Raw genomic sequence first — 11,446 nt, forward strand, 5'->3', positions numbered from 1 at the left:
GACCTCTGTCTTGAGGATGCCCTCCTACGTTGAGTACAACAAGACTATCCTCTGGACCTCTGTCTTGAGGATGCCCTCCTACGTTGAATACAACAAGACTATCCTCTGGACCTCTGTCTTGAGGATGCCCTCCTACGTTGAATACAACAAGACTATCCTCTGGACCTCTGTCTTGAGGATGCCCTCCTACGTTGAATACAACAAGACTATCCTCTGGACCTCTGTCTTGAGGATGCCCTCCTACGCTGCTGAGTACGCCACCATGAGGGGTGTGGAGACGGGTGTCGTGCAGTGCAGTCGGAGCACCGCGTGAGGACGAGGGGGGTACGAGCACAGCTGAGCACAGTGGAATGCGGCTGAAGACGGATCAGCTGAGCACGCGTGTCCTCTCGAGCGCGGGTTGGAGGACACGGACCCGCGCAGCGCTAGCTGGGGTGCATGCATGCGCCTTCCCGCTTCTAGTGTTGCCGGCCGCGACCTCCTCGTGCCCCTCTCCCCTGGGGACGACTCCGTGGTGCAGCGCCACGGCGATGGTGCCCGGCCTGGGGTGAGGTGAGGTGGGGGTCAACCCCACCACGCATCACCGTGCGTGATGCTGAAGGGTCGGGGTGCAGAGGGATGCGTCCTCGCGAGCGCCCAGTCGGAAGACACGGCTGAGGAGGCCGGAGGAGAGGAGAGGGGAGAGAGGAGAGAGGAGAGGGGAGAGAGGAGAGGGGAGAGAGGAGAGGGGAGAGGGAGCGAGAGGAGAGGGAGCGAGAGGAGAGAGAGAGAGTCGGAACACACGGGTGCTGCCCCTTCCCCTTCTAGGCATCGCTTCTAGGCGGGCCGGGCAGGAAGCAGGCAAGGTGGTCCATCTTGAGAATCTTTGAGAAGAGCGGCTTGTCGGAGGGGGCGCGGGGGGCGCCCGCCGCCGAAGCGCCGCCCGCCGGCCTGCCGCGGCGGCCGTTCATCGAGGCCTAGAAGCGAATCGCTCCCCATCTCTCTCCCCCCCTCTCCCCGCCTCCCCCCCCCTCTCTCGCCATCTCTCGCCACCTCTCGCCACCTCTCGCCACCTCTCGCCCTCTCGCCCCCTCTCGCCCCCTCTCTTCTCCCCCCCTCTCTCCCCCTCTCCCCCCCCTCTCTCCCCCTCTCTCCCCCTCTCTTGAGGCCTAGATGCGGACTGCAGCATCTCCCCATCTCTTCCCCTTCTCTCCCCATAACGCACTCTCCTCGGCGAGGAAGGTGCGGCCGTGCTCCCTCGGCACGAGCAGCTGCTGCTCTATCTCGAGCAGCGCCGCTTTGAACATCGCGCCCGCCGTCGGGCGCAGCCGCGGGTCGAGGATGGCCGTCTTTGCGAGGTACTCGTAGTAGGAGTCGCCCATAGCGCCGAGGGAGACGCGGCCGGTGGGGTGGGCGCCGCCGCTCGACTGTGTGGGCCGGGCGGGGGGGGGGGGGGGGGGGCTCGGCCCTCCGGCGGGGCGCTGCGGGGCACCCGGACACGAGCAGGAGCTGACGCGGCAGTCAAAGTGCAAGGCACAGTGCACGTGGGGGAGTTGGGTGCATGCTCATAGCGCGTCATTGAGTCGCGAAGTCAGCGGCGGGAGCCCTGTGGCTTGCGCTGTGCTGGAGCCGTCGGTGCCGTGGGCTGGGCGATGTGAGGCTCGCCGCACCTGCCCCTGGCTTCTTGAGGCTGACGGAAGGCAGCGGGAAGCGGCCAGGCACAAAGGCCGTGTTGAGCGCCTCCCCGAGCTGCTCCGCCTTGCGGAGGAAGAGCCTGTCGCCGGAAAGTGCATGCGCGGAGAGCAGCCCGCCCAGGCCGCGGATCGTCATCTCGAAAGTCGAGACCGACCGCGCCTCGCGGCCGGCGGGCGTGTAATCAATCTCCTCGACGATCGAGCGCGCCTGCTTGAACTCGGCCGTCAGGTTCATCAGCCAGAGGGTGTCCAAACAGTCGATCGCCATCATGCCCACGGAGCCCCAGTCGTTGACGCCGCGGTGCGAGAGGGGCCTGAGCGAGTCGAAGCCGCGTGCGTGCTTGTAGTAGGCTGCCCAGGTCGAGCGGCCCTCCTCGCGGACGGCGTTCGCCGCCTCGGCGAGGCTGTCCGGCATGGGTGGCAGCGCACCAGCTACGGCGGCGGCGGCAGCCAGCATGGCGAGCCGCGATGTTAGGCCGGCGGCGTTGCCGGCAGGACAGAGACTATCCTCGAAACGATTGACGCGGCGTCCCGCCCGTGCCGCCCAGACCGAGGCGTCCTGCGCCCGATTGAGCGGCTTCCGTGGCCCCGTCCGTGGAGAGAGGGTGCCTGCAGCTCCCCGGCGAGGCGCTGGACCGATCCTGTCGCACTGCGCCTCCGGCGCGGCTGTCGCCGCGGCCTTGTGTCGCAGGTCCGGCGGGCGCCCACTTGGGTCGGCGGCACTCTCCCTCCGAGACGGGCTGGCTCATCCGCGTCGTCTCTTACGGCTGTGCGGCTACCTCGCCGGCTCGCCGCGCACGCGACTCGCTCGTCGCGCGTTCCTCAGGTTGCCCTCCGCAGCCTTGCGCCTCGCTTGTCGGCGCTGTCGGGACGCGCAGGCTGCCCCGCGCCTTGGCGCGACCCGCCGAGTGCGGTCGGGTCAGCTGCGCCCGAGCACAACGCGTGGGCGCGCCAGCCCGAGCACTGCGAGCTCCCTCCACGGCTTGCGCGCACGCACGGCCTGCCCTGCGCCTTTGACGAGCACCGCATCCGACTGTAGGTATGACCGAGTTCCTCCCTCCTGGTCGCGGCGAGTGAGCGGGAAGACGGAGTGAGCGAGGAGCAGTGCGCGCCGCCGTCGCGTCCTGCACACTTGTGCTCGCACAGCGGCGTGCGGGAGGAGAAACGCAGTCTAGCGGCTCACCACCTCTCCCAGCGCAGCGCTTGTCAGCCGCCCTCCCATCAGGCACGCCCCGCCATCGGGCCTGCCCGTCCCCACGCTTCCGTCGTCGCCGCCGTCGCCACCGTCTCCCGTGCTTCCGTCCCCTCCGCCGCCCGCGTCGCCTCCGCCCTCACGGCCACCGCGGAGCCCACCCTCTCCCTTGCCTCCGCCACCCGCCCGCCCCCGCCGTCGCGCCGCCGCCTCGCAGCCCACCGCCACCGAGCCCGCCCCCGCCATCGCCACCACCACCCTCACCACAGCCGCCCCCGCCACCGCCCAGCACGTGTGTATCGCACGTGGATCCCCGCGTGCACGGCGCTGTGTCGGAAGATAGGGTGTGTGGCAAGGATGCGGCAAGGTGCTCCCTGTCAAAGACAAAGTGGAGTCGGGGGTGAGCAATAAACCTGTCCACAGTTTATAATGTCACAGCTGAGGCAAGGGGCAGTGATAACGGATACCGCCAGCTCGGCTTGATGAGGTTACCAGCGCCGAATACTTTTTGAGGGAGATGGACTCGGAGATCGCAAGGAAACTTCCATCTTCGCGCGAGCTCGGAAAGTTCGCGCGAGCGAGATCCACTCTTGACGGTCATGCGTGCTCTGCGGTCGCAAGCAGCAAGCGCGTGTGACGACGCCGCCGAGGCCGCACCTCCGCCCCCCGATGGCGACGAGCGGCGACAACAGTTCCGCTGGGCCGAGAGGAACGCCGCCTCATTGCCGGCCTTCCGAGGCTCCGGAGAGGAAGAGGCTGACTCTCCACCTCGTCCGTCGCCACAACGAGTGCTGTTCGACAATGCGGGGTGCGAGGTTGCACCGCCCGCGGAGCAACGGCGACCCTCCACGCGGGCGGGATCCGCACTCAAGTGCAGCGGCTGCGGCGGCGACCACCCCCTCGCGATGTGTCGGCACTATAAAGGGCGGGTGAGGATCGAGCACGAGGACGCGCGCCAGCCGTCGCCAGCAGAGCTTGTGATGCTGCGCCGCGAATCCAGGCCGTTGGTCGTGCGTGGCAAGGTGCAAAAAATTTCAGGAAGTGGCTTGCTCTGCTACTTCCGCGCAACCGGCGCAGGGCTGCAGAGATTGGGCCTGATGCGCGGCCACAGTGCCGCGAACATACCGCAGCTGCTGAGGCGCTCCCTGGCGCAGTTCTTCCGCACCGCCATCTCCGATCGGGCGATGGTTGGAGCGGGGGAGGGCGCGGTGCCGATCGACCTCCACCTTGGGTACGATGGCCGCAGCAGAGCGCAGCTGGCAGCCGAGGCGGCGGGTGGCGGCTCCGCCGTGGCGGGCATGGGAGGCAGCGACATGAGCGTAGGGATCGCGTACGTGCACGACGTGGACGTGTACACGTTCATCCCCTCGGTCGTGCTCTGGGGGTTGCGGGGCCGATGCGGGCGGCGGCCACCCGCAGACGAGCTTGAGCTACTCGACTCTGCCACGCAGCTTGGGCCCTCTGGGGCCAAAGGCCGCATCGACTTGGTCTGGGCGCCGCCGGAGTCGCGCTTGGAGGTGGGGCACTATGATCTGGCGCTTCTCGATCCCGAGGAGCGCGCAAAGTCCGAGCACCCAGTGGCGCGGGCGCGGGCAGAGGCGCGGGCAGAGGTGAGGCGCCTGGCGCAGCAGCGGGCGTACGAGCAGCGGCGCGTCGCCGAGGCGGCGCGCGCGGCGGAGGAGGCAGCCGCCGCCGCAGCGAGACGCGAGCGCGACGCACGTGGCGGCGGTGGACGCGGCGCACGTTCGGCGCAGCCGAGGGGCGCCGTCGCCACCTCCACCGCTGGCCCTGCCGCCGCCGCCCGCCGGAGCAGCCGCCAGTTGGCTCTGGCGGGAGGCGCCACGCCGCAGCCAGAGCGGCCCCCTCCCGCCGCCGCAAACTGGTCCCTTTCAGGCGGCGCCCCCTCCGGCGCGTCCTCCGCCTCGCTGAAGCCGTGCGAGCTCTCCGACCGCTTCGACTCGGAGGACGAGGCTGACGGCCACTTCCTAAATCCGCACTTGGACGCCGAGGCGGCGTCGCGGCCGGCCTCGCTTGAGGAAGAGGGCGCGGAGGGCGTTGTGGACGACATCACGATGCGGATCGACACGGACGAGGCCGAGCAGCCGCGGCGAGACCCAGACCGTGGCCCCACCGATGCCGACGCCGCCACCGAAGCCGAGGGCGGCGACAGTGGCGACGACGGCGACGACGAGGACGGCCCGTCCCCAGGAGCCGGTGCAGCCTGCTCGGCGGCGGCCGCCGCAGCCACGCGCGTGCCTTCCTCTGCGCCGCCGGTCGTGCCGCCTGCTGGGCCGGCAGAGAAGCCCCGGCCCACAGCCTTCATGAAGACTGCGGCCGCCTTCCCAGCCAGGGCAATCTTTGTGACGCTCGGGCTGATAGCGACGGTGGGCACCTTCCCCAGGCTGCTCTCCCTGTCCGCTCAGGTGGCTGACCCAACGGGCTGCGCCGGGGCGGCCACGATTCAGCCTCGCTTCCACAGGTACGTCTCGACGCCTGCGGGAGTGAACGTGGACTCGGTCCCGTTCATGCACGGCCAAAGCAGCAGCGCCCTGCGGGAATCGCAGTCAGCTGCAGACATGGAGGCGTGCGGCGCGGCTTTCCTCGACTGGCTACGACTGGACGCGCCCGATCGCGGCCTCCGCCGTAGCCGAGCGATCGGCCAGCGCCTCTGCCGCCCGCGCCATCGCCGTCGGCCGTACCGTCGAGCAAGGCATCGCCTCCGTCAAGTGCGCTGCCTCGTCTCGCACGGCCGGCGCTCTCCTGGCCGGCGCGCGAGACGCCTGCGCCGCCCTCGACTACGACTGGACGCGCCCGATCGCGGCCTCCGCAATGCAGCGCTGCGGTCGGTGCAGAGTGGCCGTGCGCGTACGGCGTCGTACGCGCACGGCCGCTCTGCCTCAGTGGCGTGCGGCTTGGGCCAACTGAGGTCGCTCTCCGACCTCGCTCGCCGAGCTCACAACCCGGCGCGAGCCGCATCGAGTGGAAGTTCGACTTCAGCTGCCGCGAGTGGATGGACTGCCTTGTCGAGTGCGAGCAGTTGGGCTCCGCCGGGAGCTTGTGGTGCAACATGTTCTCTGGGGGCCAGCAGACGCAAGCGCGCGAGCGCGTGTTGAAACGGACGCTCCATAGCAACACTCGAGATACACTCGAAGGGGGGTACACGTTTTTTTATTCGGGTTTGGGCCCAAGAGTACACTCTTGGCGACGAAACCGAAGACGGTTGGCCCCGGGGTGGTTTTATGTATGTAAAAGAGGAATGCAGAAGATTGGACAGTGGAGGGACGCGGCCAGAAAGAGGGCGGGCGCCGAGTTAGTTTCGAAAGCCGGCGCTTTCGCGCGTTCGAAGGGGGCTTTGTCGCGGAATTTGTGCAAAATGGACAAAATTTGCGCGCGAAAGCCGAAATGGCACCGCAGGCGGCGTGTGTGCACGAGGGCGGCGGCGTCGAGCGCCGAGCAGCACACCACGAGCGCGAGCGGCAGCGCCGACAACGGGAGGCGGCGGGCGGCTCGACCGAGCCGGCGGCGGAGGAGGCGACGGACGTCGAGGCGGTGAGCGCCGCGGACGTGCTGGCCGGCGTGGAGGAGAGCGGCCCGAACTACGCCCTTCCGACGGCGAGGGACGGCCGGAGGGAGCGGCGGGAGCGGCTGCGGGTGGACGAGACGGCGAAGCAGGCGGGGCACACCATCGTGGAGACGGGAACGCACGTCGAGATCCTGGGTGAGCAAGGCTTGTGGTGGCCGGCCACCATCGCGGGGCGGGAGGAGGACGTGGACGGCCGGCTCGTGCACGAGGTCGAATACGACGGCTGCCAGGGCGAGCAGTACTGGCACATGCTTGACGACGAGCAGTGGCGGCGCGCGACCGCGATGCCGACGCCAGCCAACGGCACGAATGCGGCGGCCTCCACCGAGGGCGAGGAGAGCGGCGGCGAGGAGGGCGGCGGCGAGGAGAGCGGCGGCGAGGAGGACGCAGTCGCCACGGGGACGCGAGCGGGCGCGCAAACTGGCCGACCTGCTCGATGGAATGGACGACGAGCGGCAGGAGGAGGCCATGCGGTAGCCCCTGCATGAGCCCTGTGCGACGTTGACTCACCGAGCGGCGCTCCGACTCCATCGAGGCGCTCCGACTCCATCGTCGAGGCTCCGATTCCATTTTGCGCGTTTTTTAGGGCCTCCCCACCCGGCGTACAAAAAAGTAAAAAGAAGCCCATCCAGGGGGGCGCGGGAGGCATCGGATTTCTACGCTTTCTTTTAGGCGCGTAAGGCCGAAGGGTGGCGCCGCAGCGATAGAGGGTCGCGTGGCAATACGCCCGCATTTGGCCACGTAACACGACGTACAAAGCGGGCACATCACAGACGATGAGTGAGGGAGGTCGCGCGGGATCTCATCTAGGGCGCGCGAAAGTAGAGGCGGTATGCGGGCAAAGCTTGTACCTCGTTTCCGCACACAAGCTCGTCATAGTCCATGACGGCCCCGTTGCGCGCTCCGTCCATGCACTCGTAGTTGTTTGCCGCCGAAACGAATGCATAGTGCGAGTTGAACTGCGGCTGCAGCGCTCGGTCTTTGAGCTTGCTGCTGCTCGTCAAATTGCTTGGTCGCGCGTAGTCAGGCTTGCGGCTCACCGGGTAGACCATCCCGGGCGCGACGAAAGCAGCGATGAGAACGTGCTCGCCGGCGGAGTTTGGCGGGTTTGGCTGCTCCTTGAACTCGCCCGTGGCGTAGCGGCAAGCGCACTCGGCGTAGGTGGTCAAGTAAAGTCCGCGGCCAAACCATGGCTCGTCGCGGTAAGGCACGACGGCGAAGCCATTCTTGCACACGTTGTCCGCTACGGCGTGCGAGCAGCCGTGCAGCGCAAGCATGATGTTTTGGTTCTGCAGCCGGTCGCGAGGCAGGAAGCGCGCACGGAGCTGCGCAAACACCGCCGCCTTCTCGCCGGTGCGGTCGCCACCGGGGTAGATCGGGTTGAAGGGGCCGGGATTGGTGCCCGACGAGCGTCGCGAATCCATCTGCTCGACGAGGTTGTAAAAGGCCTGGCGGTCGCTAGCCGGCACGTCGATCGCCTCGATGCGCGTCAGCGTGAAGCCCATCGGGAGCATGTCCTGGTTCGGGCCCGCCTGGCGCCCCCGCCCACCCTCCGCCCACAGCCGGCGGAGCATCGACACCTCTGTACCAAACGGCGAAGCCGGCCCCGCCGCACGCCAGATGTCGAGGCTGGAGTAGCAGCGCCGGCGCGCACCCTGGTACTGGCTGTTGAAGTGGGTGAGTGGTCCAGCAGCCACGGACAGCAAGCCGCCGCCAGGCGAGCTGCTGTCAACAAGCCTGTCGATGGCGGACGCCTGCGCAGACTGGGACGCGGCCCTCAGCTGCGCAATCTCTGCCTGAAGCCGCGCATTTGTCTGCTGGGCAGCAGTCAGCTGTTGCTGAAGTCCCTGCTGGCCTTGCTGGGAGGCCTGCGCACGCCGCTCCGCCTCCTCCCGCTGCTCCTGCATCTGCAGCGCCCGCTGCTCGGCGCGCCGGCGCGCCCGCTCAGCCTCAGCGAGCTCAGCAGCAGAGGGAGGTGGCGTCACCACTGCTGGCGGCGGTGGCGGTGGCGGCGCTGGAGCGGCGGGGGCGAAGGCGCCGAGGTCGCCGAGCAGATGGCGGATCGCCTCGGAGACGGTTGCGTGGCAAGGGGCGTGGGAGGTGCCAGCTGCAACGAGGGCGGCAAGGCCACCCGCGCCAAGGACGGCCTGCTTGCCCGCGTCGCTGTCCTCGGCCATGTTGTACAGCGCGTCGCAGCCAGCCCGCTGCAGCTCCATATCCGCAGCGTGTCCGCCCATCGCCGCCACCACAGCCGTGGCCCCGCCCGCGTCAACCACCGCCTGCCTGCGCGCGTCCCTGCCGGCAGCCATGTTCTGCAGCGCGCCGCAGCCAGCCCGCTGCAGCTTCGCGTCTGCAGCGTGTCTGCCCATCGCCGCTACCACAGCCGCAAGCCCGCCCGCGTCCACCACCGCCTGCTGGAACGCGTCGCAGCCAAAATAAGCCATCCCCATGGTCTCCAGAGCGCCGCAGCCAGCCCGCTGCAGCTCCACGTCTGCAGCGTGTCTGCCCATCGCCGCCACCACAGCCGTAGCCCCGCCTGCGTCCACCACCGCCCGCTTGCACGCGTCCATCACCGCCTGCTTGCGCGCGTAGCAGCCGGCAGCCATGTTGCGCAGCGCAAAGCAGCCAGCCCGCTGCACCTCCTCATCTGTAGCGTGTCTGCCCATCGCCGCCACCACAGCCGCTGGCCCGCCCGCGTCCACCACCGCCTGCTTGCGCGCGTCCCTGCCGGCAGCCATGTTGCGCAGCGCAAAGCAACCAGCCCGCTGCACCTCCTCATCTGTAGCGTGTCTGCCCATCGCCGCCACCACAGCCGCGAGCCCGCCCGCGTCCACCACCGCCTGCTCGCGCGCTTCGTTGTATGTCGCCAAGACGCCTCCCACAACGTCGCAGCCTAATGTCTGCACTACCACGTCTGTAGCGTGTCCGCCCATCGCCGCCACCACAGCCGCGAGCCCGCCCGCTTCCACCACCGCCTGCTTGCACGCGCCGCTGCCGTCAGGACCCCCAATTTGAAGCAACGTGCTGCAGCCGTCCCGCTGCAGCTGTACGTTGGAGATATGCTCACGCATTGACGCCACCACTGCTGCGGGCTCTTGCGCGTCCATCGGGCCCAAGCGTCGCCTCGGCCGGGCGCGGTAGAGGGTGAGACGGTGGATGGGGTGAAGGGGGGGACCGGGGGGGACGCACCCGTCTTCACCCTTGGGTTTCTTGCCGTCGTCCCTCCCAGTGAGCTGGGAGGGGGTCCCAAGGGTGAAGACCACGTCCCTCCCCGGTCCCCCCTGGTTCCCGTACACCCTCCCCCTCCCCCGCGCGCAGCGCGGCCTCCGCAGCGGCGCGCAGCGCCGCTGCACCCCGCCGGCGGCGGGAGCGCCGCAGGCGGCTCGACAGAGCCCCTTGCACTAGCCACGACGACACACTAGAGCCGGGGCGGCCTTACGCCCACCTTTTAATCCCCAAACACACGCCACCCCGCTAGTTCTAGCATCGTTCGCCCCGCCCCGTCCAGGGGCAGGCTGCCATGCCGCAAAGTGCGCGTCACAGACCTGTGAGCCAGGACGGAAAAGGTGTGAGTGAACGGCGCGCAGGTGGCAAGGAGGGCGGGAGGGCGGGAGGGCGGGGAGCGGTGAGGGCGGCGAGGGCGGTGAGAGAGGGGAGGGCCGCGCGCACCCGGTCGGCAGCTCTGACCTCTGCTGAGTTGTTCTCTCCCCCCCCTCCCAAGAGCCTCTCTCTCTCTCTCTCTCTCTCTCTCTCTCTCTCTCTCTCTCTCTCTCTCTCTCTCTCTCTCTCTCTCTCTCTCCCCCCCCCCCCTCTCTCTCCTCTCGGTCTGACCCAGGGAAGTCTCTCGGCATCGCGCGGCCCATGATCGCGCCACGGACCCCACGGACCCGCAGCCAGAGCGCTGCGACAGTGGAAAGCGCCGGGCGGCAACGAAATAGTGCAGTGTCGTGATTTAAAAAGCGCCCACTACTTCTCTTCCTACCACCTGGTGGTGCGATGGGCTCTCGAGGATGGGCTCCCTCCCGGCGGGTGTGTTCGTGCGGGGCGGCGAAGGGCGGGGGCGCGCAGAGCAGAGGCTCGACGGCCCTCGGCTCGTCGAGGTTGGAGAAAGGGAAGGGGGGGTCGGGTGGTCGGCGAGGGGGTAGTTAGTCGCAGGGCGTATAGGGTCGAGACCTGGTCCGAGCCTGAAGCTGGCTGTCTCTTTCTCGCTTGGGGACCCGCTGTGTGGTGCGGGGCGCGGGCCCACCTGCACACAGCTGGGACGACGGCAATATGAACACCCAGGCGGGACGAACGGCAGATACACACACATTCAGGACATAATGTACACACGCAAGTTTGAGAGCGAGCTGTGTGATCGAAGAGAAGGCAGAAGCCACACACCATACCAGTACTGCCGCTAACTTATACTCTGCGGTTTGTTTGTCACAATAATGATCAAGTGTGCAGCAGATTCACGCTGCCCGCCAGTGGCGCCTCAGTGCTCACAGCCCAAGGGGGCGAACGTCAGCGGCAGCCATCGTCGGCGGCTCGGAGGTGTCGAGCGGCGGCATTGGCGTCCCGTCCTCCGTCTTGCCTACCAGGGGGCTAGGGCACCACTCACGATTACGGCCGCACGAGTCCCTCTCCGCCACCACTGCACTCGCGCCCCAAAAGTCGTCGGGTAAGTTGCCATCGAGGTCGCTCGCCCAGCAGGCGGCCTGCGGCGAGGCGAGAGGCGCAGGCAGTGTGCGTGCGCCCCGTCCAGCCGCACTCACAGCTGTGCTGTGGTCTGGAGCTTGTGGGGGGGACGCAACAGGCGGCTGCGGAGCTCCCGCGCAAGCAAGGTCACACCGCGGGCGGCGGCTGGGGGCTCCGCGAGACAGCACGCGCCTGGTACTGCTTGCAGATGACCTCCCAGTTGGGGGTGTGCATCTCCCTCGCCCGGTGGTTGTCGAGCGGGATGAGCCGCACCATCTCGTCCACCCTAGCTCACGCGGGGGGGGGGGGGGGGGGGGA

At 68.5% G+C, this 11,446-nt stretch overlaps 4 protein-coding genes across 4 annotated transcripts in view; 1 reads left to right on the forward strand and 3 right to left on the reverse strand.

Moving 5' to 3' along the window:
- Positions 1-2,130, reverse strand: part of EMIHUDRAFT_464075 (hypothetical protein) — a gene marked incomplete at its 5' end in the record, with an annotated part of 4,041 nt that extends 1,911 nt beyond the window's left edge. The window contains 2 exons of the mRNA XM_005771162.1: positions 1,205-1,406; positions 1,675-2,130. Coding sequence (XP_005771219.1) covers positions 1,205-1,406; positions 1,675-2,130 — 658 coding nt within the window. The remainder of the gene's footprint in view (positions 1-1,204; positions 1,407-1,674) is intronic.
- A 315-nt stretch (positions 2,131-2,445) lies between these two features.
- Positions 2,446-3,290, reverse strand: EMIHUDRAFT_355545 (hypothetical protein). Its single transcript, XM_005771163.1, has 2 exons — positions 2,713-3,290; positions 2,446-2,638 (listed from the first exon to the last, which is right to left on the reverse strand). The coding sequence occupies exon 1, from the start codon at positions 3,109-3,111 to the stop codon at positions 2,845-2,847; it is 267 nt and encodes an 88-aa protein (XP_005771220.1). The 5' UTR covers positions 3,112-3,290; the 3' UTR covers positions 2,446-2,638; positions 2,713-2,844.
- A 2,922-nt stretch (positions 3,291-6,212) lies between these two features.
- EMIHUDRAFT_355546 (hypothetical protein) lies at positions 6,213-6,832 on the forward strand (the record flags this gene model as incomplete). The annotated part of the gene is made up of 1 exon (XM_005771164.1): positions 6,213-6,832. A coding segment is annotated over exon 1 (528 nt), but the record flags the coding sequence as incomplete, so codon positions are not given.
- A 422-nt stretch (positions 6,833-7,254) lies between these two features.
- Positions 7,255-9,555, reverse strand: EMIHUDRAFT_209374 (hypothetical protein; the record flags this gene model as incomplete). The annotated part of the gene is made up of 2 exons (XM_005771165.1): positions 7,255-8,397; positions 8,563-9,555. 2 exons carry the CDS (start codon positions 9,553-9,555, stop codon positions 7,255-7,257), a joined length of 2,136 nt encoding a protein of 711 aa, XP_005771222.1.
- Positions 9,556-11,446: the final 1,891 nt, after the last annotated feature.

The sequence above is a fragment of the Emiliania huxleyi genome, assembly GCF_000372725.1.
Source record: "Emiliania huxleyi CCMP1516 unplaced genomic scaffold EMIHUscaffold_39, whole genome shotgun sequence".
NCBI lineage: Eukaryota > Haptophyta > Isochrysidales > Noelaerhabdaceae > Emiliania > Emiliania huxleyi.

Bases quoted from the DNA above. Each gene is read 5' to 3' on its own strand.
- EMIHUDRAFT_355545 (XM_005771163.1), bottom strand. From the start codon at position 3,111: ATGGCGGGGGCGGGCTCGGTGGCGGTGGGCTGCGAGGCGGCGGCGCGA.